The sequence below is a fragment of the Cavia porcellus genome, unplaced genomic scaffold (assembly GCF_034190915.1).
Source record: "Cavia porcellus strain 051 isolate PalLab524CR breed Dunkin Hartley unplaced genomic scaffold, mCavPor4.1 scaffold_1, whole genome shotgun sequence".
NCBI classification, from domain to species: domain Eukaryota; kingdom Metazoa; phylum Chordata; class Mammalia; order Rodentia; family Caviidae; genus Cavia; species Cavia porcellus.
In genome coordinates this window covers 232,080,929-232,107,083 of record NW_026947484.1, presented here as the reverse complement: position 1 = coordinate 232,107,083, position 26,155 = coordinate 232,080,929, and the positions used below count along the sequence as shown (strand labels likewise).

General features: G+C 45.0%; 2 protein-coding genes across 6 annotated transcripts in view; one reads left to right on the top strand and one right to left on the bottom strand.

Moving 5' to 3' along the window:
• The window catches only part of Clip4 (CAP-Gly domain containing linker protein family member 4), a 75,316-nt gene extending 65,631 nt beyond the window's left edge, over positions 1-9,685 (top strand). For all 4 annotated transcript variants that reach the window (XM_003473006.4, XM_013155962.3, XM_063230398.1 and 1 more), the window contains exons 15-16: positions 3,774-3,846; positions 7,467-9,685. In XM_003473006.4, coding sequence (XP_003473054.1) covers positions 3,774-3,846; positions 7,467-7,788 — 395 coding nt within the window. In that variant the 3' untranslated portion in view covers positions 7,789-9,685. The remainder of the gene's footprint in view (positions 1-3,773; positions 3,847-7,466) is intronic.
• A 12,275-nt stretch (positions 9,686-21,960) lies between these two features.
• The window catches only part of Alk (ALK receptor tyrosine kinase), a 715,373-nt gene continuing 711,178 nt past the window's right edge, over positions 21,961-26,155 (bottom strand). Inside the window, exon 29 of one of the 2 annotated variants that reach the window (XM_063230372.1) lies at positions 21,961-24,805. In XM_063230372.1, coding sequence (XP_063086442.1) covers positions 24,089-24,805 — 717 coding nt within the window. In that variant the 3' untranslated portion in view covers positions 21,961-24,088. The remainder of the gene's footprint in view (positions 24,806-26,155) is intronic. The other variant, XM_063230376.1, reaches the window with a different exon arrangement.

Here is a 26,155-nt window from a genome sequence, read left to right as displayed (position 1 = left end):
GCTTTACAGTATTCTTCAACTTGAGTGGTATCAGTCGTTCGACTTGGTTCTTCTTTGACATTGTGTTACCCTTCCATACAAACTTTACAATCATTTTGTTGAGATTCATAAAATAACTGGTTAGCATTTTGACTGGGATTACACCGAATGTAGAGATCAGGCTGGGAAGGGCCAGCATCTTACTACAGAGTTTATGGACCTGAACTAGCTCTCCATTTATGTACAGTAGTCTCCCCTAATCCACAGTTGGTCATTCTACAGAGACAGTCACTCGTAGGTGACTATACTCTGAAAATACCAAGTGAGGAAATTCCAAGACCAAACAATTCATAAGTTTTCAGTTGTGCACCATTCTGAGTGGTGTGATGAACAGACTCTCACACTGTCCTGCTCTGTCCTGCCCAGGGTGTGAATTTGCCTTTTATCCAGCATAACCATGCTGTATGCACTGCCCGCCTCTTGGTCATTCAGTATCCCTCTCTGAGTTACCAGATTGACTATTGTAGTAGTGCTGTGTTGAAACAATGCTAATGTTACTTAATAATGGGTCCAGAGTGTGAGAGTGATACTCTGGAAATTCAGATATATGAAAGAGGATAAAGGGGCCTCCTTTAGTGAAAAGTTGAAGGTTCATCATAGATCCATGTATGTAGGAAAAACATAATGCTGTATATGCAATATTGGATTCAGTACTGTCCAAGGGGCATCCCCTGGGAGTCTTGGAACACATTTTAAGGATAAAGGGGTGCCAATGTGTTTTCTGATTTCTTTTCCTTTTTTTTTGGTACCAGGGATCGAACTCATGACCTAGAGCTTTCCAGGCAGGTGCTTATGCCTCTCACTGAGCTAAATCCCTGGCCCTGTTTTCTGATTTCTTTCATCAAAATTTTGTGCTTTCCTCACATGGACCTTATATGTGTTGCTAGATTTATATTTATGTGGTTTTTTCTGATGTTAACTGTAAATGGTGTTGCTTTGATAATAATTCTGCTTACCTTATACCAGCTTTCTTCTGGTTCACTAGGTGCCTGATACTTCTTTTTCCACCCATTGATTTGTACCTTTCTGTCATACATTTAGACTATTTCCTAAATAGAATATAATTGGCTAGGTGTTACTTTTTAAAAAAATATCACCTGGCAATATCAGTAATGTAAAAGTTTCATGCATTTGAATTCATTGTAATTACTGATATATTAGTGATAGTATTTTTGCTGTTTTGCTTCCTACTTGATCTAATTTTTGTGTACAACAAATGGGTTTCCTTTCTTGACTTTTGGTTATATTGTTACTCATCTTTTATCCATTCTATTTACCCCCCTTTACTTGTGTGTAAGTTGTCCTATGAATGAACATTTTAGTCATAGCCCTAGATAATTTAATGTACATCAGAAAGTCTAATCATTCCTATGCTTTACCAAACAATAGAAAGTCTCTAGAAGTGGAATTGTCTTGTTATTTTATTTTTCCTGTTCACTTACCACTGTTACCAAGTTTTGTACAGCAGTCATTTATTTTACTTACTCATTGTATTAGCTGGCTTTTCCATTGCTGGGTCACAATACCTGATGACGGTGGTGTAGAGGAGAGGTCTAAGTTGGCTCATGGTTCAGGGGATTCAGTGCATGGTTAGCTGGCTCCAAGCAGAAACATTATGGTAGAAGAATGTGGTAGAAGAAGCTGTTCAACCCATGGTACTTAGGAAGCACAGGGACAGAGAGAGAGAGAGAGAGAGAGAGAGAGAGAGAGAGAGAGAGGGAGGGAGGGAGAGAGAGAAGGAGGAGAAGAGGAGGAAAAGGGAGGGGAAGGGAGGGGAAGGGAGGGGTAGGGAGAAGGATCCAGAAGAAGAAAACACCTTTTTAGGTCTCACCCACAGTGACCCACCTCCAACATTCAGCTATGAACTGAGGTTGATAATACTGATAAGTGTAACACCCCCAGATTCCATCACCTTCCACAAACTCCACTCTGAACAGGAGACTTTTGGGGAGCATCTTAGATCTACACTGTAATCACATATTTAGTAATATATTAATTCCCACAATTTCTACTTGGATCGGTTTGTTTTACCTCATGCGCAAGCTCTCAGTTTTTGTTTACCTTTTCCAGTGATGGTTTTCCTGGGTTTAAAATTTTAGGTTGAAAAGTGTTGTCTTCCTGAACATTGGTATCATGTATCATTCTCCAGTTTTCTGACTTCTGTCAAAACTGTGAGTCTGCTTAATCTCAGTTGTTGTGGTGATTTTATTTTTAAAATATTTTGGCTATTTTCCTTTGAGTTATAGTCTTACCCGTGTTTCTGGATGGCGATTTCTTTTTGTTTATCTTGTTTGGCATCAGGTGTCTTTCTGGATCCTAACAATTGACATGTTTGATTAATTGTGTAAAATTCTTACCCATTACACTTCAACTGTTTCTCCTCCCTTCTCTGTGTCGTCTCCTTTTGAGCCTCTGGGTGTGTGTTATTTCGTATTTTCTTTCCCTGGCCTCTTTCATATGTTTCACAACTTGCCTTTTGATGTCTTCAGAGTTAGCCTTCTGTGTGTTTCTGATGGTCTCTTCAGCTGTGTTGATTCTGCTGCTTAATCCAGCCACAGGCTTATTAACTGTAAACGTCTTGTGTTTTTCTCTTTGCAAATCTGCTTGCTACTAACCACCACTTATTTGTCCATATTTCCAAGTTCTTCTTTTATAACTTGTAATACTTTAAATCTTTTATTTTGTATGAAGTCATTCAGTATCTTAAGTTTTTGGGAGTCTGAATCTGCCATCTGTTTCTGTGAAGCCTAACGCATGGCATTTTCTTTCCTTGTGATTTTTATCATGCATTATTGTGAGATGCTTATCTTACCCAGAATTTCATAGCTGAGGCCTGTGTTGATGTCTCCAGAGATTATGTTTACTTCTGCTGGTCACATGGAAGCACTGCCTACCCAAGAGTACTGCAATTTATAGTCTCTACAATTTTTTATATTACACAAATAACAAGAATTTAACTCATGGTCACAAATTATGAGAGGAAATTTTATCTTCCTGCCGAGCATGAAAGTTAACACAAATCACTGTCCTTTCTCTTCATTGAAACTGTGTCTCCTTGTTTCTCATGACGAATCCCTTGAGCATGCCCCCCTTTCATCTGGAGTCTTCTGGAAGAGCCCTGCAGGGCCAGGGCTTGCTGCTTCCTGTGCAGCCAGGCAGGCAGGGTTCACGTTTCCAGGGGTAGAAATCCCATCATACGGGATAGCACGAGAGGTTCTTTCTACACATCTACCTATTTCTCTTTAAAAGTCTGTCTTCTGGGAAGTTTTTTTAAAAACTCTTTTTATGGTCATGGTAACAGTCATGGGTTCTGAAGTTCATTGTTAATGCTTTATAAACAGGATACCTTTAATGATAATGTTTTAAAAACTGTTTTAGCCTTTTTTCATACGATTATCAAGAGTATAAGATTTGCATTATAATAAATGGAATCAGCTTTGTCAATATATAATTCAGTTTTATTATATTTTCACTGAATCATAAAGCCCCAGAGATAGTACCATAATGTTAACTTATTCCTGTATGAACAAAGCTTGATCAGCAAAGCAAAAATAAAAATCTGTCAAGAAATCTAAAGTGCAGTTATGTTCCGTATATGTACTTGCCTTCTTTGTCCAAAGAAACCTTTGGTATCATAGAACATTTGCAGACCAGACGATAAAAGAGAACTTTCAATCAGAACTGAAAACCTGCCATTTATTGTTTCCTCTTCTAACCTTAACTTTCCTATTTAGGTTTTAGGAGAAGTTTTAGCACAACTTCTGCTTCTTCCCAAAAAGAGATTAACAGGAGAAATGCTTTTGCCAAGTGAGTATTGAGAAGATTTAGAAAAACGCCTTTCAAGATGAATATGATGAGATTCTGTGAGAGAAGAGAAGTGGAATTTTTATCTTGCTCATTGCTCGGTAAAATTTTAACACGTAAGAGGAAGGTGTGATCAGTGTGCTGAATTCTTCCTTTGAAAGCTCAGTTAAAAATGTCGCAAGTGACTAAGAACAATACGTGCATATATTTCTCTTCTAAGAGGTTAGTGTTCTTAATAAAAGTTGGAGGATTTTGCATTTTGTGTTTTTATTGAGTGGGTGAATTGATTTGAAACTGCTGAATTAATCAAGCTGGCATTGAGGGCTGTGGGTGGAATCCAGCCTGTGCACCAGGGTCAGCTCAGGCTGGGGTGTGCAGGCAGAACACCTGAAGTCCCACTGCCAAGGTTCCACTATTCCTGGCATGTGCTTGTGTTTTCTGCCTGCATTCTACACCCTGGTGGAGACGCGAGGCACAGCATACGCAGCCCGCCTGGTTAGTGCCTGTGTTTCCTGCCTTAGCTCACAGGGACAGCCTCCCAAGGGACGGCCATTCTGTAAACTCTGCTTTCCAGAAAAAAGTAAGATAAGCAGTGGCACCTGTGTTTTGCTCCCATGCTGCTGCGTGCTGTCCCTTTTCTGTCTGCCTGATTCTCTGGTTAGCCGACAGTCACTTCCCCACGGATGTGCCTTCCGTAGAGATTTCTTCCTCTCTCGCACACGCTCTGGCCACATTCTGTACCTTACACAGTCTTTCTTAATTTGTCACATTTTATTGATTTTTACAAATTTCTAGAGCTTAGCACCATGTCTGCTATTTACCAGGTGTCCAGTAAATGCTGAGTGAATAAATTCACTCCAACATGCCGTAATTTGGAGTTCAGTGGTTCTCTGAGCTTCTGAGCTTTGACATACTTTGAATCAAAATCAATTTTATTAGACTGTTAAGTGCTCATCAAACCATTGATTTGTGTTTTAGATATTGAATTATTTCTTTATAAGATCTTTTTGTTTATGCAAGTTGATTAGATAGTGTTTGAAACATTGAAACCAAATGCAGATAAAGATCATCTCGTCTCTTAGATAAGATTATCACTGGTAACATGTTGGTACATACTTTTCTAACTTTTTATTTTTATTCATTTTGCAGTACTGGAGATTGAATCCAGGACCTTTACCCTGGGCTACCTTTAAAAAAAAATTTTTTTTTGAGACAGGGTCTAGTTATGTTCCCCCAGGTTGGATTTGAACTTGCATCCTGTTCCACAGTGCTGAGATTATAGCTTTGTGCTTCCACTCCCAGCCCTTCCCATCTTTTTTCTAATGCAGGTATCTGAATGTTTTATCAAAGTTAGATGAGTCATATTCTACATGTGCTTTAGAGAGCTTTTCCCCCTTAATACATCACAAACATAATCCCGTGTTCTTTAATGCTTCTTATCACTGTGACTTCTGCAAGGTTTTTAAAACTGCACTTTAAAAACTCCATTTATTATATTTTGCCACAATAGCAAAACAAACGTAACTTAGGTAACAGATGTCAAACTTTTTTTGTGAGGTTTGTTGAATCCAGCCTTGTGCTGAGTTGTGCCTCGTCCTTTTTATTCTGAGGCAGGGTCTTGCTCGGTTATTAAGTTGCACTAAGTTGGGCTCCGTCTTGTTATCCTCCTGCCTCAGCCTCCCAGAGTTCTGGGGTTATGCCGCTCTGCCCAGCTAGATGGCAGACTTTTAAAACGTGCTTCCCTGTGTCTGTCTCAGAGCCTCATGCTTGCCCAGCTCGCATGTGTGTGCCTGTGCTTGAAATAAGAGAAATACCCAGCAAATTTCCCCCTCATTCTTTATATAAAAAATTCATGCTTTAACACTTTTGTTGGATTTTTTTTTTGCATTTTCAGAATTGTAGTGAGTGCTTAAGAATCATTTATGTGTTTCCGAGTAACTAATTTTACTCAATATCTGCTCCTTCCTCATTGTATTTTGAAGTTTTACTTTTTAATCACACATAATTATATATATTTTTAATTTTTCTAAAATACCTTTTATGTCACTTAGAAGTATACTCCTTTGCCAGAGCCACATTGAACTATTGCAACTTTGCAATGTAACATAATGGCATAGAAATTTCACCTTACAGCTTTGCACTGTGTTCCTCGTGGTGGATACTCATTGTGGTTGTGAGGTCCTGGCTTTTCTCTGGCTTTGCCTCTTTTTTTTTTTAAGCCTTCTGTTCCCTTTCTGTTGAAAGGAGGCGGTGTGACCTCTGCTAATATTGGCAAGGCTGAGTGAAACAATCCGTGTGAGGGGTTAGATGTAGGTTAAGTGCTCAGGAAATGATAGTTTATTGTCATTGTGTGGAAATTACAGTTTTGTCAGGTTGCAAAAAGTAGCCATTTATAGTGAATTTGAAGAACACTCACGTTTCTCTTAACTTTTTCTGTTATCCTTCAGTAAAGATTTGCACAGATTATGATGAATATTTCAGATTGCCTTGTCTAGTGTTGTATTTATGCATTCCCCAAGGTGAATAAGAATTTAAAATTGTTTTCTAATTAGAACCCTATAACGTATTAATGTGATGTTTCCGAATGCCTCAGAGTCTCAGCTTCCTAGCCTTAAAATTAAAGTCATTTTCCTTTTGGAGTGAGTTGTAGGAATCAATGAAATGTTGTTTCGTACTATATTTAAAAATATAGAAAAATAGAAAAAGAAGTAAAATATGTAGGATCCAGGTCGGGTCCAGTTTGGGCAGGAGGTTCTGATTGTCCGTTGCAGTGATGGGAAGACGGGGTTTCTCGGGAAGGAAAGGAGGCGTGGGGTCCAGGGTGGACAGCTCCAGGTCGCTTTGCTTTCTGGGTGACCATTTTGGAAGCTGCAGGGCCGAGGTGAGGCTTTTGCTGAGTGAGGATCAGGGCCAGCTACCTCCAGGTGGCAGAGCGGGGTGGGCTGGGCCCTGAGCAGCTGTTTTGTTGAGGCCAGCGCTGATTTGGCGGTGAGTCCGGGCACCAGGAGTTGTCCCATTTCAGGTGGTGTAACGTTCTGCCAGGAGGAAAGGGACAGGAATCCTCCGGGGGCGGTGCAGCTGTTTCCTGCCAGTGTAGTTAGGGAGGGTGCTAAAGCCTTGTGTCGCTGGAGGCCACGTGTGGACGGGACCTGTGTTTTCACAGCTATCTCTGTAATCTCCTCAGCTAGATGCTGGTTTTCCAAAGTTGTAGATTTTAAAACTGTTTTAATATAGAGGAAATATTTAAAGGACAACGAAAGGTAACTTATCACAGCCACGATGCCAGCTTCTTTTCCCTTTGCGCTATTTTATACTATTGATGGTTACATAGAAACAGGTGTATTTTTTCTGATGGCTGTTTTATTGAAAGTATATGTGTGCATATTTATCAGTCGTAGATTAAACTTCATATTCAAATCATGGTTGTATTAAAATAGCCAAAAGAGAAACTTTTCAAATGTTAAAGTATGTTATTGCTATTTAGAATTTGGAAAGGTCCGATTACGATCATAAAGTATTCTGTAAACTGAAGTCACTCTGACCCCGGCAGTGGACACACATGCTAAAACTCCTTCTGTGGCTTCGCACCTAAGGACTGTCCCTGCTTTCTTCCTCCTGCACAGGTCCAAGACTGTCCTGCGTCGCAGCTGGAGCAGTGCCACCACTGCCGGTGGCCTCGAGGGGAGCGTGAGGCTGCACGAGGGCTCTCAGGTCCTGCTCATGAGCTCTAACGAGATGGGCACCGTTAGGTACGTGGGCCCCACGGACTTCGCATCAGGCATCTGGCTTGGACTGGAGCTCCGAAGTGCCAAGGGGAGAAACGACGGCGCGGTGGGTGACAAGCGCTATTTCACCTGTAAGCCGAACCATGGCCTTTTGGTCAGACCCAGCAGAGTGACCTATCGCGGAATCAACGGGTCAAAGCTTGTGGATGAAAACTGTTGAGTTAAAATCATAAAATAGTCAGTGGGCGCTGTCGTGTGCGCTCTCCACCTCTCCCTCCCTCCCTGTCTGTCTCTGCCTCTCTCTGTCATATATAGTGTAAAATAGAGTCCATGGCAAATGGTTTATTTATTTAGCCGTTATTTAAAATTTGAAAATGCAGTCTAGTTATCTTCACAAAAACCATTGTAACAGTTCAGAGAGATGCCTTTAAAAGGTCATGGTTATGAACTCTGGGGAATCATGGTTCTCTTAAGAACAATTTCAAAATGAGCAAGTTTTTAGAGCTTTTGAAACTAGTTCCCAAGAAAATTCTGGGACTCAAAAAAAAGTGCCATTAGATGAGTAACTGATGCATTACTTTGCTCACTGGGTTTCCCTTTTGCACATGATGTATTTTTCATAGTGCCATAATTGTACGGTTTTTAATCAGCTTTGGTGAACGTAATGTTCGCATGACGTCTTTCTGTTAAATGTTTTTTAACTTTTTCTTTGTGTGTTTCATTTGGTACCCTAAGAGCATAAGTAGATACATGACTGGTGTGTTTTTAGTATTTTTTGGTAAATCACGTGCCATTTCGGGAATGGCTCATGTGAAGACACATTGGCACACGGCAGAAGCTGTGTTCTCTGCCTCTGGCCCCGGCCAGACAGGGAGATGGAGTCTCTCTTCACCAGGGCCAGGCACTCGTGGGTTAGCAGAGCTACGAACGGATGTCTCCTGTCTTGTGGCTCTGTGACCTTACCTCTATACAAAGTGTGCAATCCGAGACTGTTCTGCTGCTGTGTTCCTGCCTCACCTGTGTTAGGAACTACAAAAAGCCCCATGATCAAGGGCACACATTCAAGTTAGAATTTTTGCACATAGTTATTTAGCTTCTTCATCTGACATATTTGTAACACACGTAGCACTTTCAAGCCATGATGCACTTTCATATCTGTGGAGATTTTTGCTACCTTTTCCTCCTGGAATTTGAAAAGCATTTTTCAAAAAAAAAAATGTATTTAACAGAAAAGAACCAATTAAGGTGTGTTGGGAAGGGTGCATTAGTTACTCGTGTAGAGCTGTGTGGTTTGTTCCTCATGCACGTGGTGTTGTTTCCCGTGGCTGCTGTTCTGTGTTTCCAGGGGCTGCCGATATCAGCCTGTGACAAAGCTCCCGACAGGACTCTTGTCACTGCCCTTCTCCAGCATTTGTTAACTCAGTTTCATGACATGCACTTGTCTCGTGGAAATGTATTGAAGTTTCTGTTCCCGTCCTGTGTGTGTAAAGATTTATCTTTTACTATAAATATTTAGACTTTACAAAGGAAATATTGGGAGAGTTTGCTTTATAAGACTAAAAGTGTACTTCAGAATGGAGCTTGCTTTGTGCTTAGAAATATATGCTAAGCTATTTTGCAATATACTATTTTAAATCTAAATTCTGTCACTCTGTTGCCTTTTTTTAAAGTGTGGTATTTCAAATACTGCTGAACTTATTTTCCTGAAGTACATTTGCAAAATGAGGCTGCTTTATAATCAAGGCATATTTTTATTGATTGAAGAAAATGACTGCTTCAATTAAAAAGTAAACTTATTTTATTATATAAATTGTTTCTTAACTCTATTTATACCTTAATGTGAAATCCATGACTATACGGAACTTGAGTACCATAGTTCTTTCTGTTGGGTATGAAATATTATAAGTTAAAAGCAGTAACACCAACTGAATTTATTTTTGAAGTCGAAGATCCGATTGTTCTCTTCATATTTAAATTAGGATTATTAAAGCCATATAGCACTTATGTTTCACATACTGTACACCCAAATTAGATGTGTTCATCTGTGTTCTGTTTATTAAATGTCATTCAAAGTTCCTTTCTGAGCATTAATAAAAAGGGAAGCTGTTTGGTTTGAATGGTATCTGGTCATTTACCCTCTCCATTTCTCCATAACTAGAGTCTCTGTGCTCTGATCCTTTCTCCCCCGAGTAACTGCCTAGCTCTGTCCTGTCCCTAGACAAGATCTCACAAGCTGTTACACCTGGTATTCAGCCAGTTGGTTGTCTTGAAGACGTGTTTCTAGTTTTCCAAGCTCCCTTAACTTTCCTGTGTATAGGTTGGATTTCATTTGCTTATTTAGGGTAAAATCAAGCACCAAATTTAAATAGCCACCTTTCCCATTAAAAGGCTTCGTTTTTTATTTTAGGATAACTTTTAGGGAATAATTTTACTTGCTTAACATTGTTGAAACACCCATGACGCTGACTGTGCACACTGACACCTCCTTCTCCGGAGCTCCCTGTCTCCCTCTAGCTTTTCCTCCTCAGCATTGACCGCCCTTGCTTGTGTTTAACTTTTACTTTTTTTCCATTCCGTCACTAGATCAAAGGGTAGATTTTTGACTCTTTTGTTCACCGCTGTCTCCACACTTAGAATGCTGCTTGGCACCCAGCAGATGCTCAGCAGACACAGACAGCGAGGCCACTGGGGTGTAGCAGAGATGCTGCCTGGCTGGCGTCACAGAGGTAGTGCCTAAGCCCTGGGACAGGTCATTTTAACTAGGAGGGGATATGACAGGAAAGGTTTGGATCCAGTTGCACAGCTTTTCCTGGGAGAGCAACAGGCAAGAAATGACAAGGCATGGCGTTGTAGGGGAGCAAAGGAGGGGACACAGTGGTGTCCCCGGACAGGTCCCTGTCTGTTTGCTGGCACTGACTGGGTTTCTGTCTTGACATGAAGCTGATTTAGAGAACATGGTCATATGTGTGGAAACAGACTGGATCCCGCCGTGTGCAAATGTGCACGGCACTGGTCTCCCCCGATACGGATTTTTACTTTAGTTTCATTTGGAGCCTCCTTCTTTAGGATGTGTGATAATATTATTTAAATCTGCGTGCCTAATGGCTAAAACCTAACATGTCAAGAATCATTCTTACCTGAGAAACAGATCTAGTAGTCGTACCTGTTTATTGGATATTTGTTATCTAACTGATGGACTCAGAATAATATGTATGAACACATCGCAAGTCAATAGAGCTGTTAAAAAATGTTTCTTCCTGCCCTTTGCTTCCTTATACTTATTTATAATGCAGGTGCAGTAGTTACTACAAAACTATTACCGCTTTCTTGTAATTGTTTACTGGCATCCCTTAGCACACACGCCCTTGTTTAGGGTGTTTATCAGCTGCTTAAAGGAACAGCAAGCATTCCGAATGGAGCTTGTGAAGAGCCTGACCAAGGAGCACGTAGAGGATATCTGAAGATTTTAGGACAGTGGGATTTAGTGCCTTTGCAAATGCAAAAAGTTTTTTTCTATCCAAATTTTTGCAGATGTTCCTTTTTATAGGAGGGGGAAAGTACATCTCATAGAATTTGAAGTAGTCGGTGCGTTAGGATAGCGGCATTATATTGATGGAAATGAAGCCATTTCTGTTTTACCTGTCCATGAGGAGAGCAGCAGCAAGACGGTCTTCCCTCTCTTTAGAGTGTCTTCTAAGGAATCCAATTTGCAAGATGATAAATGGCAAATCCCACCTTTTCTGTACCTTTCAAATAAGATGCTGCTGAGGAGGGGCAGGGAGTTCTGAATGGTATAAAGATATTTTAAACGTTTTTAACAGAAGCTGTTACCTTAAAGCATACCCTGTTCTCAGTGTTCACCAGTGTCATAGAAAAATGCTGTGAAATGTGTTTTAAATTCAGCTCTAAAATACTGAATGAGCCCAGATATTTGAGTCTCTTTTTGCACAGGAAACTATATATATATCTTCCCTGGTAGACATCTTTGGCAGGAAGAATTTGGTCTCAGAACTGGGTGTTGATTCAAGATGTTTTAGTTGGCTAAATGAAGTCAAATAGGGAGTCTCAGAAATGCCTATTCTGTACTGAACTGTACTGGAATGTTAGGAATCTCTAAGGCATTGAGGTTTCAATATCTAAATCTGTGTAGTCCCTGATCGGGGCCAGAATTGCAAAGGTTAAGGTCTCTTAATTCCAGCCTGAAGGGTTCTGCGTGACTTTACTCAGAGTGGGTTTGCCTCACTGAAAACTTAACTGCTTATTGCTTTTCACATAAATCAAGTCATAGTGGCGTGGTGCTGGGTCTTGTCAAAATTACACGCACAGCTTCAGAGCATTTGTGGTATTTTCTGTAATTTGACTTCTAAGATTGATCTTAAAGTCAGCAGACAGAGCTAATGACATTGGCTGCCCCGACAGTTGTTGTGAAGAATAGGTGTCACTATTTCATGTCTTTGAGGAGAAAAAAATCCTTCAAAATGGACTGTACAATGATTTGTAGTGGTCATAACAAATCCCATCGTGATGACAGAGGAAGCAGATCTTACTGTTTAGAGCAATTACATAGAACATTACGGATCAGAAGAGTAAAGGACTAATTTTTTTTTAACTTGGTAGTAAAAATGGATTTCTAATGAGAATTCCAACAGATTATATTTATATACATACCAGGTAAAAATATTGGAATTTGGCCAAATGACTTTTCATATTTCTCAACGGGAATAGAGTTGAGGGACTTAGGAAACAGCCCAAGAGTCTTGAGGCCTCACTTTGCAGTCCCTGGGGTCTGACAAAGGAAAATTCAGTGCAGTGTTCCTTAGTTTCTTGTCCTTTATAAGACATCACCAGCTGATTATTGGTATGTACGCCAGGCAAATGAGTTTCTATCTTTAATAAGATTTCTTTCGGGAACTGTGAAATACTACATAAATATTCTTTTGGGAATAATGTAAAAAGATTTAAATTATTTTTCCTCAGCAGTTAGGTACAATAAAATGTAAGAAATCTGTCTGCAGTCTTCAACCTTATCTTTGTGGGACATGTGAGTTGGCTGCTTTTTGGATTCCCCCTTCCCAGATCCTCTGTGGAGCTGTTATTCCCAACAGCTTTCTCAAACTTGCCATCTAGGGACAGTGAACATCTCTGTAACCCTGAAAGGAGGGGTGCTTGTTGGGAGCCGCAGCCCCGAGCCCGGTCGCCTCACTTGGCGGACGTGAGGCCTGTAGTAAAGAGTAAAGCCTGAGGTAGATTACCCCTCCCATCGAGCACGTTAGTTTCCTGCTTACCGCGTAAGCAACCCGCTCAACAATATAGTCTGCCTGGCAACTGATGATGTTAGCCAATCAGCTTGCCTTGCTTACTTTAACATGATTGGACACTGTATCCGTATATATACTGGTGCCACCCCTGGGGGGGAAGAAGAAGCCCGGAAGTAGAAGCCCAGAAGGAGCCGCGGGGAGCGGACCAAAGGAGGCTTCGGCTGGGAGCGATCCCAGGGCAGGCTGTACGGAGAAGGAAAATAAAAGAAAAGGTTGTCCACTGCCAGACTTTGTCGTGTGTCCTTCCTGCCGGCCGGGAGCGACATCGACATTTGGAGGCCCGCACGGGGACTGATCACCCCCGAGACGTGACAGCGGACAACGCTCCAGTACAGAGCTGCGAGACAGGTGAGTTGGGGATAAGCCTGGGCTCTGGGTGGCGCGCACCTACAGGGCTTTTAGACTCCCCTCAGGCTCACGCGTAAGTGGCGGATTCCTTGGGCCTCACGCGGTGAGTAACATATTAAAAGATGGGAAACATGCTAGGTAGCAACACTAAGAGCGAGGGTGGTTGTGGAGAAAGCTCTCAAGAGCTTACAAAAGTACGCAGGGTATTTGAGCAGGCCCAGTCAGGGAGCTCCCGAGAGGGGCCCGTTAAGGGGAACAAAGATGCTAAGGAGAAGGACGGGGCTCTAGCCTCGGAGTCGTCTGACTCCGAGGACGAGGGAAAGTTGAATGGCAAGGAGGCCAAAGAGACCAGCTGTCAGGAGCCTAAGTCGCTCGATAAGGAGTCGCAGGGTTCTTTCCCAGCGTTGCGCCGTGAATTGCGCTCCGCTCAACTTGGTCTGCGGAGGAGTAGAGATCTCCTGAGCGCTCCCCGGCGTGAGAGGGAGGCGAAGCCTTCCGCCCCACCTTGGGGGCTGTTCCCGGAGGCGATCCCTCGCCGCGAGGCGGCCGCCCGGGAGCTCCCTTCCCCTTCGCCAGAACAGGAAGTGATGCACGGGCCCCCATTTTCCGCCCAATCATGGCCACCGTCTTATGCTCCGCCGCCGGCGGGTCGGTATTTTTACAGGCGGCTTTGGCAGGGGGGACGTTTGTCTCATGAGGTACATCCACCACCTGGGATAGATAGTGGCCCCTACGGGATATTTCCTGTACAAGTAGCTATGGGCCAGGGACGTAATGCATGGGAGCCTTTTGAGATAAAGCAGATTAGAGAACTTAAAAATGCAGTTACAACCTTTGGGCCAACTGTGCCTTACACCATTGCCATGCTGGAGAACCTGTCTTCTGGGCCCCTCACCCCCGTGGATTGGATTCAGCTGGCAAAGGCGTGTCTGCCCTCGGGTAGTTACCTAGATTGGCGAGCCTGGTACGCAGAGTTCTCTGCAGAGCAGGCTGAGAGAAACGCCAGTCGGGGAAACCGGGGGTGGAACAAGGAAATGCTTATGGGAGAAGGTCGGCACGCTGATGATCAGACTCAGTTCCCCGGCGCTGTCTATGAACAAATCAATGCCGTAGGGCTCCGCGCCTGGAAGCAGGTAAGTGGTGCCGGAACAGCCTCCTTGTGTCTTTCAAAAATAATTCAGGGTACCACAGAGCCATTTGTTGACTTTGTGGCCCGAATGCAAGATGCTGCCGATAAGATATTTTCTGATCCGGGAGTGGCTCGACCGCTGGTAAGGCAGCTGATTTTTGAGCAATGTACAAAGGAGTGCAAGGCAGCGATAGCTCCTCATAAGAACAAGGACCTCAACGCCTGGATTAGGATATGCAGAGAGATAGGGGGGCCGCTCTCCAACTCGGGAGTGGCTGCTCTCCTGGCCGCGGCTGTACAGCAGAGGGGACCTCGCGGGTTAGAAGGGGAATGTAAGGCTAAAGGGTGTTTTGCCTGCGGGGAGCCAGGACACATTAAACGTCATTGCCCAAACAATGCAGATGCTAGGCCTCGCCCTAGGAATGAAGAACCATATGTTTGTGGGCGATGCAAGAGGGGATCACACAAAGCTGAGGAGTGTAGGTCGGTCTTTGACGCTCAGGGCAACCGTATTTGTGGACGAGATGCTAGAGGGCCAAAAAACGGCCAGAGGGGGCCCCCTTCACAGGCGGGCCCCCGCCCCAGAGACAGGACAGCTCAGGATGGCAGCCTTCAACAAGGGCCACCCCTGGGTCAGCAGGTGTGGACCTCAGTGTCGCCTCCAGACTTATATTAGTGCCTGATATGGGCGTTCAAGTGGTTAAAACCACCTTTAAGGGACCGTTACCCGAAAATTCCGTGGGTCTGGTGATCGGGAGATCCTCCACGGCCCTTCGGGGTCTCATAGTAGTCCCGGGGGTCATAGACTCAGACTACACAGGACACATTAAAATTATGGTTCAATCTCTTGTGGGTACTATGGTAATCAATAAAGGAGACAAGATAGCGCAGCTCTTGCTGCTCCCCAGTCTCCACAAGAGATTTCCCTCAAAGCAGAAAATTAGAAAAAGTCAAGGTTTCGGTTCCTCAGGGGAAGTCTTCGAGGGATTCCATATAATACTTGATAAAAGGCCCATGCTCTCACTTAAGGTCAATGGCAAGAATATAACAGGGCTCCTAGACACAGGAGCTGACCGTTCCATTATCTCTAGAAAGGATTGGCCCTCCAACTGGCCCACCAACACTGCAGATAACACGCTGCAGGGCCTGGGGATGGTGTCAGCTCCTCAGGTTAGTGCTTCAACCCTGCTCTGGTGTGATGAGGAGGGTCATCAGGGCCATTTCCAACCATTTGTGTTACAGTTGCCAGTGTCTCTATGGGGAAGGGACATCCTCACTCAGATGGATGTCACGCTTACGTCAAACTGCTCCCCCCAGGCTAAGGATATACTCAGGAACCAGGGATATACCCCCGGCAAAGGCTTGGACAATGCCCTACAGGGTCGGACATCCCCAATACCAGTAGAGAACAAAAAAGGTAGGCAAGGGCTGGGTTTTTCTTAGGGGCCGCTGAAGAAGCTCTCCTACCCACTTCGATCAAAATCACCTGGAGGTCAAATGATCCGGTTTGGGTACCTCAGTGGCCCCTGCCTAAGGAGAAGCTATTAGCCTTGTCAGAAATAGTCAGTGCACAACTTAGATTAGGACACATTAAGCCGTCGACCTCCCCATGGAACACCCCCATTTTTATAATTAAGAAAAAGTCTGGCAAGTGGAGGCTGCTCCATGATCTAAGGGCGGTCAACGCGCAGATGCAGTCCCTGGGGGCGGTCCAGAGGGGGCTGCCAGCTCTCTCAGCCATCCCTCAGTCCTGGCCAGTTTATGTTATAGATCTTAGAGACTGTTTCTTCTCAATCCCCCTGCATCCAGAGGACACTCATAGGTTCGCCTTTACTTTACCCACCATTAACCAAGAAAGCCCTGATCTCAGATACGAGTGGATAACGCTGCCCCAAGGTATGGCCAACAGTCCCACTATGTGTCAGATTTACCTTGATTCCCTACTGGCCCCCCTATGGAAATCCTTTCCCAAGATAAGATGTGTGCATTACATGGACGACCTTTTGCTCAGCGGCAGGGACCCAGACATGCTAAATAATATGCTCGGCCAGTTGGTCGAGGCCCTGAGACAAGCTAATCTGCATGTTGCCCCCGACAAGATTCAGGGAGGAGAAATGGTGACCTACTTAGGCGTGAAAATCTCCCCTATGCTAGTCTCTCCACAGAAGGTCACCATTAGGACGGATGGCGTTAGGACCCTAAATGACATGCAAAAGCTATTGGGAGACATTAATTGGATTAGGCCATATTTACATATACCAAATTCAGATCTCAAACCCCTGTTCGACCTTCTGAAGGGAGACCCAGATATAGCCTCCCACAGGAGGCTCACTCCTGAGGCAAGAGCTGCCTTACAGAGAGTGGAAAAAGCCTTAGGTGGGGCTACCTTACACAGAATTGAACCAGGGCGACCCTTTGATGTCTGTTTGCTACAGACTAGTCTACAGCCCACAGCGGTGATTTGGCAGAAAGGACCATTACTGTGGATACACCCTAAGGTCTCACCTGCAAAAGTCATAGAGCATTACCCGGAGGCAGTCGCTTCATTGGCCCTTGAAGCGCATGATAGAGCTGTCCAACATTTTGGCTCAGGACCACAAGCCATCCGAGTACCCTATACCGCCAGCCAGATCAAGACCCTGGCTGCCTGCATAGATACGTGGGCCATTCTGAGATGTGTTTTCCATGGGGATATAAACAATCAATACCCTAAAGACCCTATCTTGTCATTTGTCACTCAGCACCCTATAATTTTTCCAAAGGTTACTGCCTCTGAGCCATTAGTCCCAGCAACTACAATATACACAGATGGCTCCAAGACGGGGATAGGCGCCTATGTGATCCTAGGCAAGCCCCCGGTTACCATACAATTTGAACCTGATCAGCCTCAGGTGGTAGAACTGCAGATCGTTAAAATGATTCTTGAACGGTTCTCAGAAGCCATTAATATTGTCTCCGATTCTAGGTATGTGGTCAATGCTATGCAAGTGCTTGAGACTGCCGGTTTAATTAGATCCACTTCCACAGTGGCTGGGCTGTTCCTGTCTATCCAGACATTGCTTCAGAACAGACACCATAAGGTCTTCACCACCCACATAAGAGCACATACATCCCTGCCGGGGCCCATGGCACAGGGGAATGCGGCTGCTGATACTGCCACTCGCCCGTTATGGATTTTTACCTTACTAACACCAATCGAGCGAGCCCGTGCCTTCCATGATAAGTTTCATGTCAATGCCAGGACACTAGCAAACCATTTCCATGTTCCCAGAGCAGATGCACGAGATATCGTGCGACTATGTGACTCCTGTGCCACATACAAACCTGCCATACCGATGGGAGTAAACCCTCGAGGTTTGATCCCTGGTGATGTTTGGCAGATGGACATCACACATATACAGGAGTTTGGGACTCTTAAATATGTTCATGTTTCCACAGACACCTGTTCTCACGTCATATTCGCAACAGCAGAAACAGGTGAAAAAGTGTCTAATGTGATCAATCATTGCCTGGCGGCTTGGGCCGCATGGGGCAAACCAAAAATATTAAAAACTGATAATGGACCAGCCTATATAGGCAAAGCCTTCAATGAGTTCTGCAAAATGATGGAGGTTCAATTAAAACATGGTATCCCATACAATCCCCAAGGTCAAGAAATCATTGAGAGGGCTCATAAAAGCCTCAAAGAAATTTTACAAAAACAAAAAGGGGGAGTAGGCCAAGGCCTGGCCCCAAAGGCACGATTATCCATGGCACTATTCACACACAATTTTTTAAATTTAAATAATGATAATTGCTCCCCAGCCGTGGAGCACTGCAACCCTTCCCCCAACCATAAAGGGTGGGTGAAGTGGAAAGATGTCCTGACAGGACAATGGATGGGCCCGGATCCAGTGGTCAGCTGGAACCGAGGCGCGGTTTGTGTTTTCCCACAGGAATCGGGACGAGAACCACTGTGGGTACCGGAGAGACTGACACGGGCGACAAAGCCCTCGACTGAAGATCAGACCTGCCCTACCGGAGATCCATCACAGACCAACCAACAAGATGAATAGAAATAGCGGTAGCCCGAAATGGACAAGAAGATCCTCAGGCATATGCATGGCTCGCTCGCCTAGCCTACGACCGAGTCTAGGGGTGGTGAGCTTCCCACACTCCTCCTCTAAAAAATTATGACATAGCTGGGTAGGAGAGTCAATGACGGGTAAGAGCGTACTCCCCCGGTGCGACTCAACCTAAGCCAGGCCCTACCCCATCCTGCACGTAAGCCGCTGGACTGTTAGATGCTGCCCAGGTCTAAATTTCTCTCCGAGGGGATTTCTTTACGGAGAGAAAATGAGTGCAAGCTTGTGTGCATCCAGGTTCCGTCCAGTTTGTGCCTGGCCCTAGAAAAAGGACGAGGGCCTCAGGGCCTTGGCGGACCATGGGACGGCCGACCAGGGTCTAAGCCAAGGACCTACGGTGGACCTACACATAGGGCATAAGCCTCTGCACCCAGTCCAGGAAGGGCTACGATGCGCACATTCATAAAAAATAAAAAAGGGGGAGATGTTGGGAGCCGCAGCCCCGAGCCCGGTCGCCTCACTTGGCGGACGTGAGGCCTGTAGTAAAGAGTAAAGCCTGAGGTAGATTACCCCTCCCATCGAGCACGTTAGTTTCCTGCTTACCGCGTAAGCAACCCGCTCAACAATATAGTCTGCCTGGCAACTGATGATGTTAGCCAATCAGTTTGCCTTGCTTACTTTAACATGATTGGACACTGTATCCGTATATATACTGGTGCCACCCCTGGGGGGGAAGAAGAAGCCCGGAAGTAGAAGCCCAGAAGGAGCCGCGGGGAGCGGACCAAAGGAGGCTTCGGCTGGGAGCGATCCCAGGGCAGGCTGTACGGAGAAGGAAAATAAAAGAAAAGGTTGTCCACTGCCAGACTTTGTCGTGTGTCCTTCCTGCCGGCCGGGAGCGACATCGACAGGTGCTCTCAGTTCCAGTGGCTAATTGGAGAAAGGACTCCTCAGTGAATGTCCATCATATTAGCACCTGGATACACCTGTTGAGCAACATCAGAACCAGACACCTGCTGGTCCCAAGTACTTTGGGCTTCATACCTTACTTTGGGAATGGACATCCCATCAAAGTACAGATCGATGGACAAGGGGCATCAGGTATTGCGTCAGATATTGGTGGTGGTGAAAGGTAAGCTTCCAAAGATAAGTTTTAGAGTTTTTGCTAAGGCTGTATTTAAGAATAGCATCACACCGAAGATGGGAATATCATCAGAGGGACTTAGTTTCCTCCAGGAAGCCACTCTGGTTGACTTCATTTTACTCTGGTAATGATACGATTGGTTAAGGGAACTGGGTAGAAGAGGAACCAGAGGCCTGATACTAAACGTGTGTCCTGTGGGTGGGCCGCTGTGGTCTAGTATCTAAGTCTGTTCCCTCCCGCTTAGTCTGCCTGCTGCTTAACTGATGAGTGCTGAACCCTCCAAGATGACTCAGTCACTTTAAAACTTATCAGCTGATACTCATCCATATGGGCAAACAGTGTCTCGAGATGCAAATATCCTAGATAGCGTTGCTAAGGCTTAGTGTAAGTTAATGTGATGAGTTTCTCTCAACTAATGCCAGCTGAGAGGAGCCTAGAAAACGGATGCATAGTGGTGGAGGGAAAGATGATTATAAACGATAAATTATGAGGGAACTGTAGGCCCTGGCAGAGTGAGTGCTTGCAGGGAGAGCTGAGGGTGGGTCAGAGCGGGATATAAGAAGTGTGTGTGGGCAGGCACTGCAGACACACTGGCACTCGCCGTGGTTGGGGTTAGACTGGCAGTGAGGTGTGTGTGAGTGTGGCACGCCTGTTTTACGGGCACCGCATGCTGAAAAGCAGACAGTTGTCAGGTTTAGACTCCATGTGGCTGCTCCTCCCCACTAATTTAATCGTCTGATCCTATCAGACTTTTCATGTTTCAGCCTTGCCAAGCTGGAACAATAGCTTTGCTCTTAAGAAGGGCATTAAGAATTAAACAACCCCGCTGAGGGTGCCAAGTGAAAGCAGAATCCTAACAACAGCCTCTCTGCTTGCTCTCGGTCATCCTTGTTTCGGGGATTTGAGAATGCTGGTTTGGCTCTGTGTGTTCACATGACATGGGGAACCAGGGGCTGCAATAAAATTAGCAAAGTTGCATTTTGGATTCTTTGGACTTATTTAAAAATTCATTTAATAAAAGACAGGCTGACACCATGACACGTCATACCGTTTAATGAATCTTGTGGGAAGTCTGTTCGTTTACCCTCACTTCATATGCATCTTGCTTTAGGTCTGCAGAGCTCACAGGAAATTTAATCTTACTGCATTGCTACAGGAAATCCATTAAAAGAACAATCTTTAGCATTTCCTAGTGGTGTGCCCTCTGTATTTAGATAGAAAGGCTTTGTATTTTAAAGAATGGTTAATTCACATTTGCTCAGTGGCTTATAGCTCCAGGGTTTACCAAGTGTTATGTGGAGACACCAAAAGTTTTTAAAAAGAGAATTACTCAAATTGATCAAATAGCTTTTTCCTATATTCTTGGGACTTAGTTACAAGTGTTAAAAATAAGCCACAGATGAAGCAGCACATGGCATGGATGGAAGAGCCAACAGGGCTGGCTTGGAACTGCTGAGGCCAGAGCAAGGGCACAAGAGCAGTGACCCTGGCCCCTCATCCTGGAGCTGCCCACGTGGGAGGGCCACGTGTGTTTTTGCAGCTTACGTCTCGCCTTGACCAGTGAGGTAGGGACAGCCTGGCTTCTTGTACAAGGTGTGATCAAAATACTACATGGTGAATGCTTACAATTTATTCTGAAATTTTATTATCAGAAGTGACACATTGCCATTATTTCCCCTCAGAAGACCCCCCTCATTTCAAACACATGTGTCCCGTCGTTCTGGCCGCTTTCTCACGCAGTTCTGGGAGTCTACTTTCGTTTCGTCACGAGATGCGATCAAAAATGTAAGTGGCAGGCTTAGAAAAAACCCTGTGCTGGGACCTGACCCACCTTACCAGATCCGCATCGTGCAACTTCTGGCTCCTCCCCAAAGGCAAGAGGACCGTGGAAGACAAATGTTTTGAGTCAGTTAAGGGTGTTGAGTCTGCTATAATGGCACAATGAGAGACAGGAGAGAGGACTCATGGAACTATTTCAGAAAGTGGCAAGAATCGTGGGGCAAGGGCATACGAAGCTGGAAAAACCACTTGCCTGCCAGTCTGATTTGCTATCATTTTGAGAAGAAGTGAGTTACCCCCTCGGGTCTGCTACACTGTCATTTCCTGTGAAACAGTCGTGACCGCGTGGCTTCTTATCAATGTGGAATCTAAGTGATTACATAGTACTAGCTTATAGTTTAATTAACGTGACTCATGCGAACTTTAAATGTGCCTGTGCATGTTCTAGATGGAACCTGCTACCATAGCTAATGGACTTACTGTAACACACAGCATCGGTGTGAGCCGCTGGGGCTCTGGGGCTGGAGGGATATTCTGTGCACAGTAGCCCGGATTATGCTCATGTGGATACCTAGGGGTCACATGTTCAATGAAACATCTCGAGGGCATCATGTCTCAGTGGGGAGTTGTTTATTTACTTATCCAGGTACATAGCTGATGAGATTTGGCTAGCACTTACATGACATTAATAGACAGTGCAGAAGAAGGAAAGTAACACATTAGTCTCAGGGGTCTTAAGGCACAACCTGTATTTGTAGAGAGGAAAGGAATAGGATTTTCCCCTCACTAATTACCAGGAAGGGTTGACTGACTTCGCTGTGTGACATATTTCCTGCTTAACTGGTCACATTACAAGTATAGAATCATTTTCTCAAGTCACTGAAAGCTCATCTCTTATGATCCTTTAGGGAGTGTTTCTCGAAGTGAGAGGTTCCAGAGCCCCTCTGGGTGCTTTGTGAGCTGGAATGCTTTATGTAATTGGACTACTTTTCACCAAAATGTCAGACAAATTTGGCATGAACCAAAGCTTTGCTGATACAGTTATTTAGAGATGAGTCCATTGATGCTTCCACTTCATCTGGAGCAGATAAAAATACTTTGGCATTTAAGCAGATGCTGAGAAGTACCCTCGTGAAGGTGCAGAGCCAGCTCTGGGACCAGCAGCTGCCTTAGAGGAAAGGAACTGATGTCTGGTGCCCTCATAGAACACAGTGGCTCTCTTACAAAGTGACACTGCTGATGGAGACGTAACTGAGAACGTGGGAAGAAAGGCACAGGCGCACGCACGCATACACACACACACACACACACACATGCACAGCCTTTCTGTGTGAGAACATTTCATACCTAGCAAGTAACTGAAAACGCTTTCCTTCTAACAGAGACTGTGGTCCAGCCCCCCAGGAAACAAGCGACATGCCAACAGAGGAGAAGCAGACAGAAAGAAGGCCAGGAACACTTAGGAATAAAGACGATCTTGCATGGACAGTTTAATGGGTTCCCAGTTCAGTTTCATAGAAATAAATTTCGTCTGTGAAATCCAGGTTCAGAGCCCCCACTATCACACGGCGGTGTCAACCCCAACTCTCCAAGCACCCCTAAACCTCTTTCCTCATTGCTGCCTAGGGAAAAATTCTTTATTTAATGTAAGTTTGTTGCTACAGAAATTATGCTGTGAATACTTCATCATATTTGTGTTCCCAGTGTACTGGGATCACGTGATTCAGGGAGAGAACACTCAGGTGAACAGGAGAACAAAGGATACAGCACTAGTATTTCCTGGGACTCCTGCAGGGCTGTTCATCCCGGGACCCTGTCCATCACTGCAAGGAGGAGCTTAGTTTGGTGGGTTTCATAACTGAAACTGTTAGAAGTTTTTGGTCTATGGTATACTGATACATATGCCCACGTATGAATATGTTTGTATGCTCTGATGTATTACTGCTGCTTAGAATTTTTGCTTCTAATGACCAGATCTGAATTAGTGGAAAGTTTGAAAATAATTTAAGTCTTGAGTTTTAAATTCAGTGGGAAACCTCACACTCAATCATTTACTATTAGTATCAGGATTTTCTTAAGGCATGAGGTATATTGATAGGGTTGGTGAATTCTGGATCTATACTAGTGATTTACCATACTCAAAGCACTTGGGATGTATGTATTCCATTTAGATGAGTATACAATATATACATTTTTATCTGTTATGGAACTACGCGTGACATTGCTTTTTTTTACAATTGGCAAAGAATCAGTACAGGTAAAAGCATCTAGCCATCTAAAGTGATGTTTTGCTCAGAAGTTTGTGACTCTTCTTTTCCAAGTGAAGAATGTCTTTCTCCATGCGGAGTCATTACAATGAAGGTCTTTATTGTGCTCCCCTCACGCCTCAGATTGTTCATGTCCACGTCAACAAGGTGGGGGAGCTGCGACTTTCACTATGAGACACAGAAGCAACTAGTTCTTACTACACTGGAGCAGAGCACACACAGTTTAAAAGCAGCATAAGGAACTCTACAACCACCATGCATGAAAACCTTATGCAACCAGTCTGGGCCAGTATCAAACACTCGTTTTTTCGTTTGAAAGAATAAGGTGAACCCATGCTCAGAACCTTTGGAAAGCATGTTAAATGTACAGTATGTTATGTGGCACTTCAAAACAAGTTGGCACATCATGAAAGTGACATTTGGTCTCTGGTTTGCGGTGGAGCCATGACCTCCCCTTCCCTGTGGGCTTGGCTCTCAGGGCCCAGGTTGGCCAGTGTTGCTTTTGTTCTTCAGAATGGTGTCCTCGTAATGACCAGCCCCAGGGGCGGTGGTGGCCTCTAAAGGTAAGCCCTGCTGTTGGTAGCCGTAGTTGACATTCCCGCAAGGGAAGTGACGCAGCCGGAACAGAGGCACCTCCTTCATGCTGGCGGTCAGCGAGGACGGCTCCAGCAGCAAGGAGGCCCCAGGAAGTCTGCCAGTGGAGGTGGTGGCATTGGGTGGCACAGTGCAGCTTTCTGCACGGCCTGTGCTGCCCCGCGGCTGCGGCTCCTTTTTGGGGGGAGGATTGTTCTTTTTGGCAGGTTTCTCTGTAAACCACGAGCCATAAGTTGGGTTCCACAAGCTGGTCGGCTTGTTTCTGGATCCCTGGACCCTGCGCAGCTCCGGTGGTGGGTTCGACTGAGCGAATGCCATGTTAACATGTCCCCCTGCTGTAGCCGGCCCCCGGGGACCCTGCACCGAGACCCCTGCAGCTGTGGGCTTCTTCACAGCCTTATCAGAGGAGGCCACGGTGGACAGGGGTGGCGGCAGAGCTGGGGCCGGGATGCGTGCCTCCTCCTGCTTAGCCGGCTGGGGAGACACCAACAGAGGAGGCATCCCCTCAGGGTCTTTGGGCCGCATGGGCACTTTCTCCTCCTCCTCCACTGGCGGGCCATACTCTATGGGCAGAGCAGTGTTGATGACATCTGGATCCTGGGGTAGGAGAGAGGGACCCATGAAAAGTCAGTCACAGAGTGCGTTGCATCAGGAAGAGACCTTGGGCACAATCCTAAACGTGGAGTACTCGCTGTGAGTGTAATAACTCACAGCCCTGAAGGACAAAAAACAAGCTCCACCTACCTCATCATTGTCCTTGAAGGCCTGGAGGAAAGTGTTGTAATGGAAGTGTGTGAATGGGTGTTGGATGGCACCCCACTGGGGTGTTGAAGAGGAGGAGCAAATCTAACCAAATTTTACACATGAATAGCTTACTGTAAAAATCTTTTAAAAAATGATTCACTTATTCCCAATAAAATTCTCCCAAAGCATGCTGAAAAGTCTTTGTGGTTGACTTGAAGTGTGTGTGTGTGTGTGCGTGCCCACATGTGTGCACACTGCAGGGTTCTCTGTACCCTTTCCGCCTGCCCTCCTTACACATGAATTCGGCTGGGTGTCAGGCAGGCTAACTGGTCTACCTGGACTGCTCTGGCTAGGATGAGCCCTTTGGAGAGCCAAGGGAATACTCAAGCGCTACTGGGGAAACCATTGACCAAAACCAACTTTGTGCTAGGTCATTTTTATGTAATGATTGTAACACAGACAAAAGCAGTTGCCAGAGCTTTAAGGGAAATTTGTGGGAGAAAACTTAACTCTGGGGAAATTTAATTCATTAATGTTCATGCAAATTGGGAAAGAACCCCATGACTTGAGTTTAACAAAAGACATTCATCCTGTAGTCATATGTAAAAGAGGCTAAGAATGAAAACTGTCCTCGGACTCTTTCTAATCCCTTAGTTCCCTCCCTGTTTATTATGACTGTCTACAGTGAGTCATTTAAAAGTCATATGTGAAACTACCTGATTTTGAAAGGGCTGTTACATTCTCCGGGGGAAAAAGTCTCCAAAGAAGGTGTATAAGGGCGGATATAGTCCACATCGCGCCATTGCAACCTAAATGCCATCACACAAGTTGCTCTGAAAGAACCCCAGAGACCCAGGCAGGGAAGCTGCTCAGGAAGGAGGTGCCTGCCTGCCTGCCTGGCTATAGGGCCCATGGAGGTGGACAGAGAGGACAGCAAGTAACTACAGCTTGGAGAAGGGGTCCCATCTGAGGGGCTCTAGGGTAGCAGTGGGGTCACTGTCAGACGCTTCAAAAACAGCCTCGGATTAGAAATCCTACAGAAGGACCAGGAGGGAGGGGAGGAAAGCAGACATGGCACAAGGAGGAGAGGACCTGGCAACGAAGTTCTGAGGGCAGCTGGTGACACCTGGGCGAGGAAGGGGGACCTGGGAGCAGGTGACTCTGTGTCAGGCAGGAGAGCTAGTGGTCTCAGCCCATAATCAT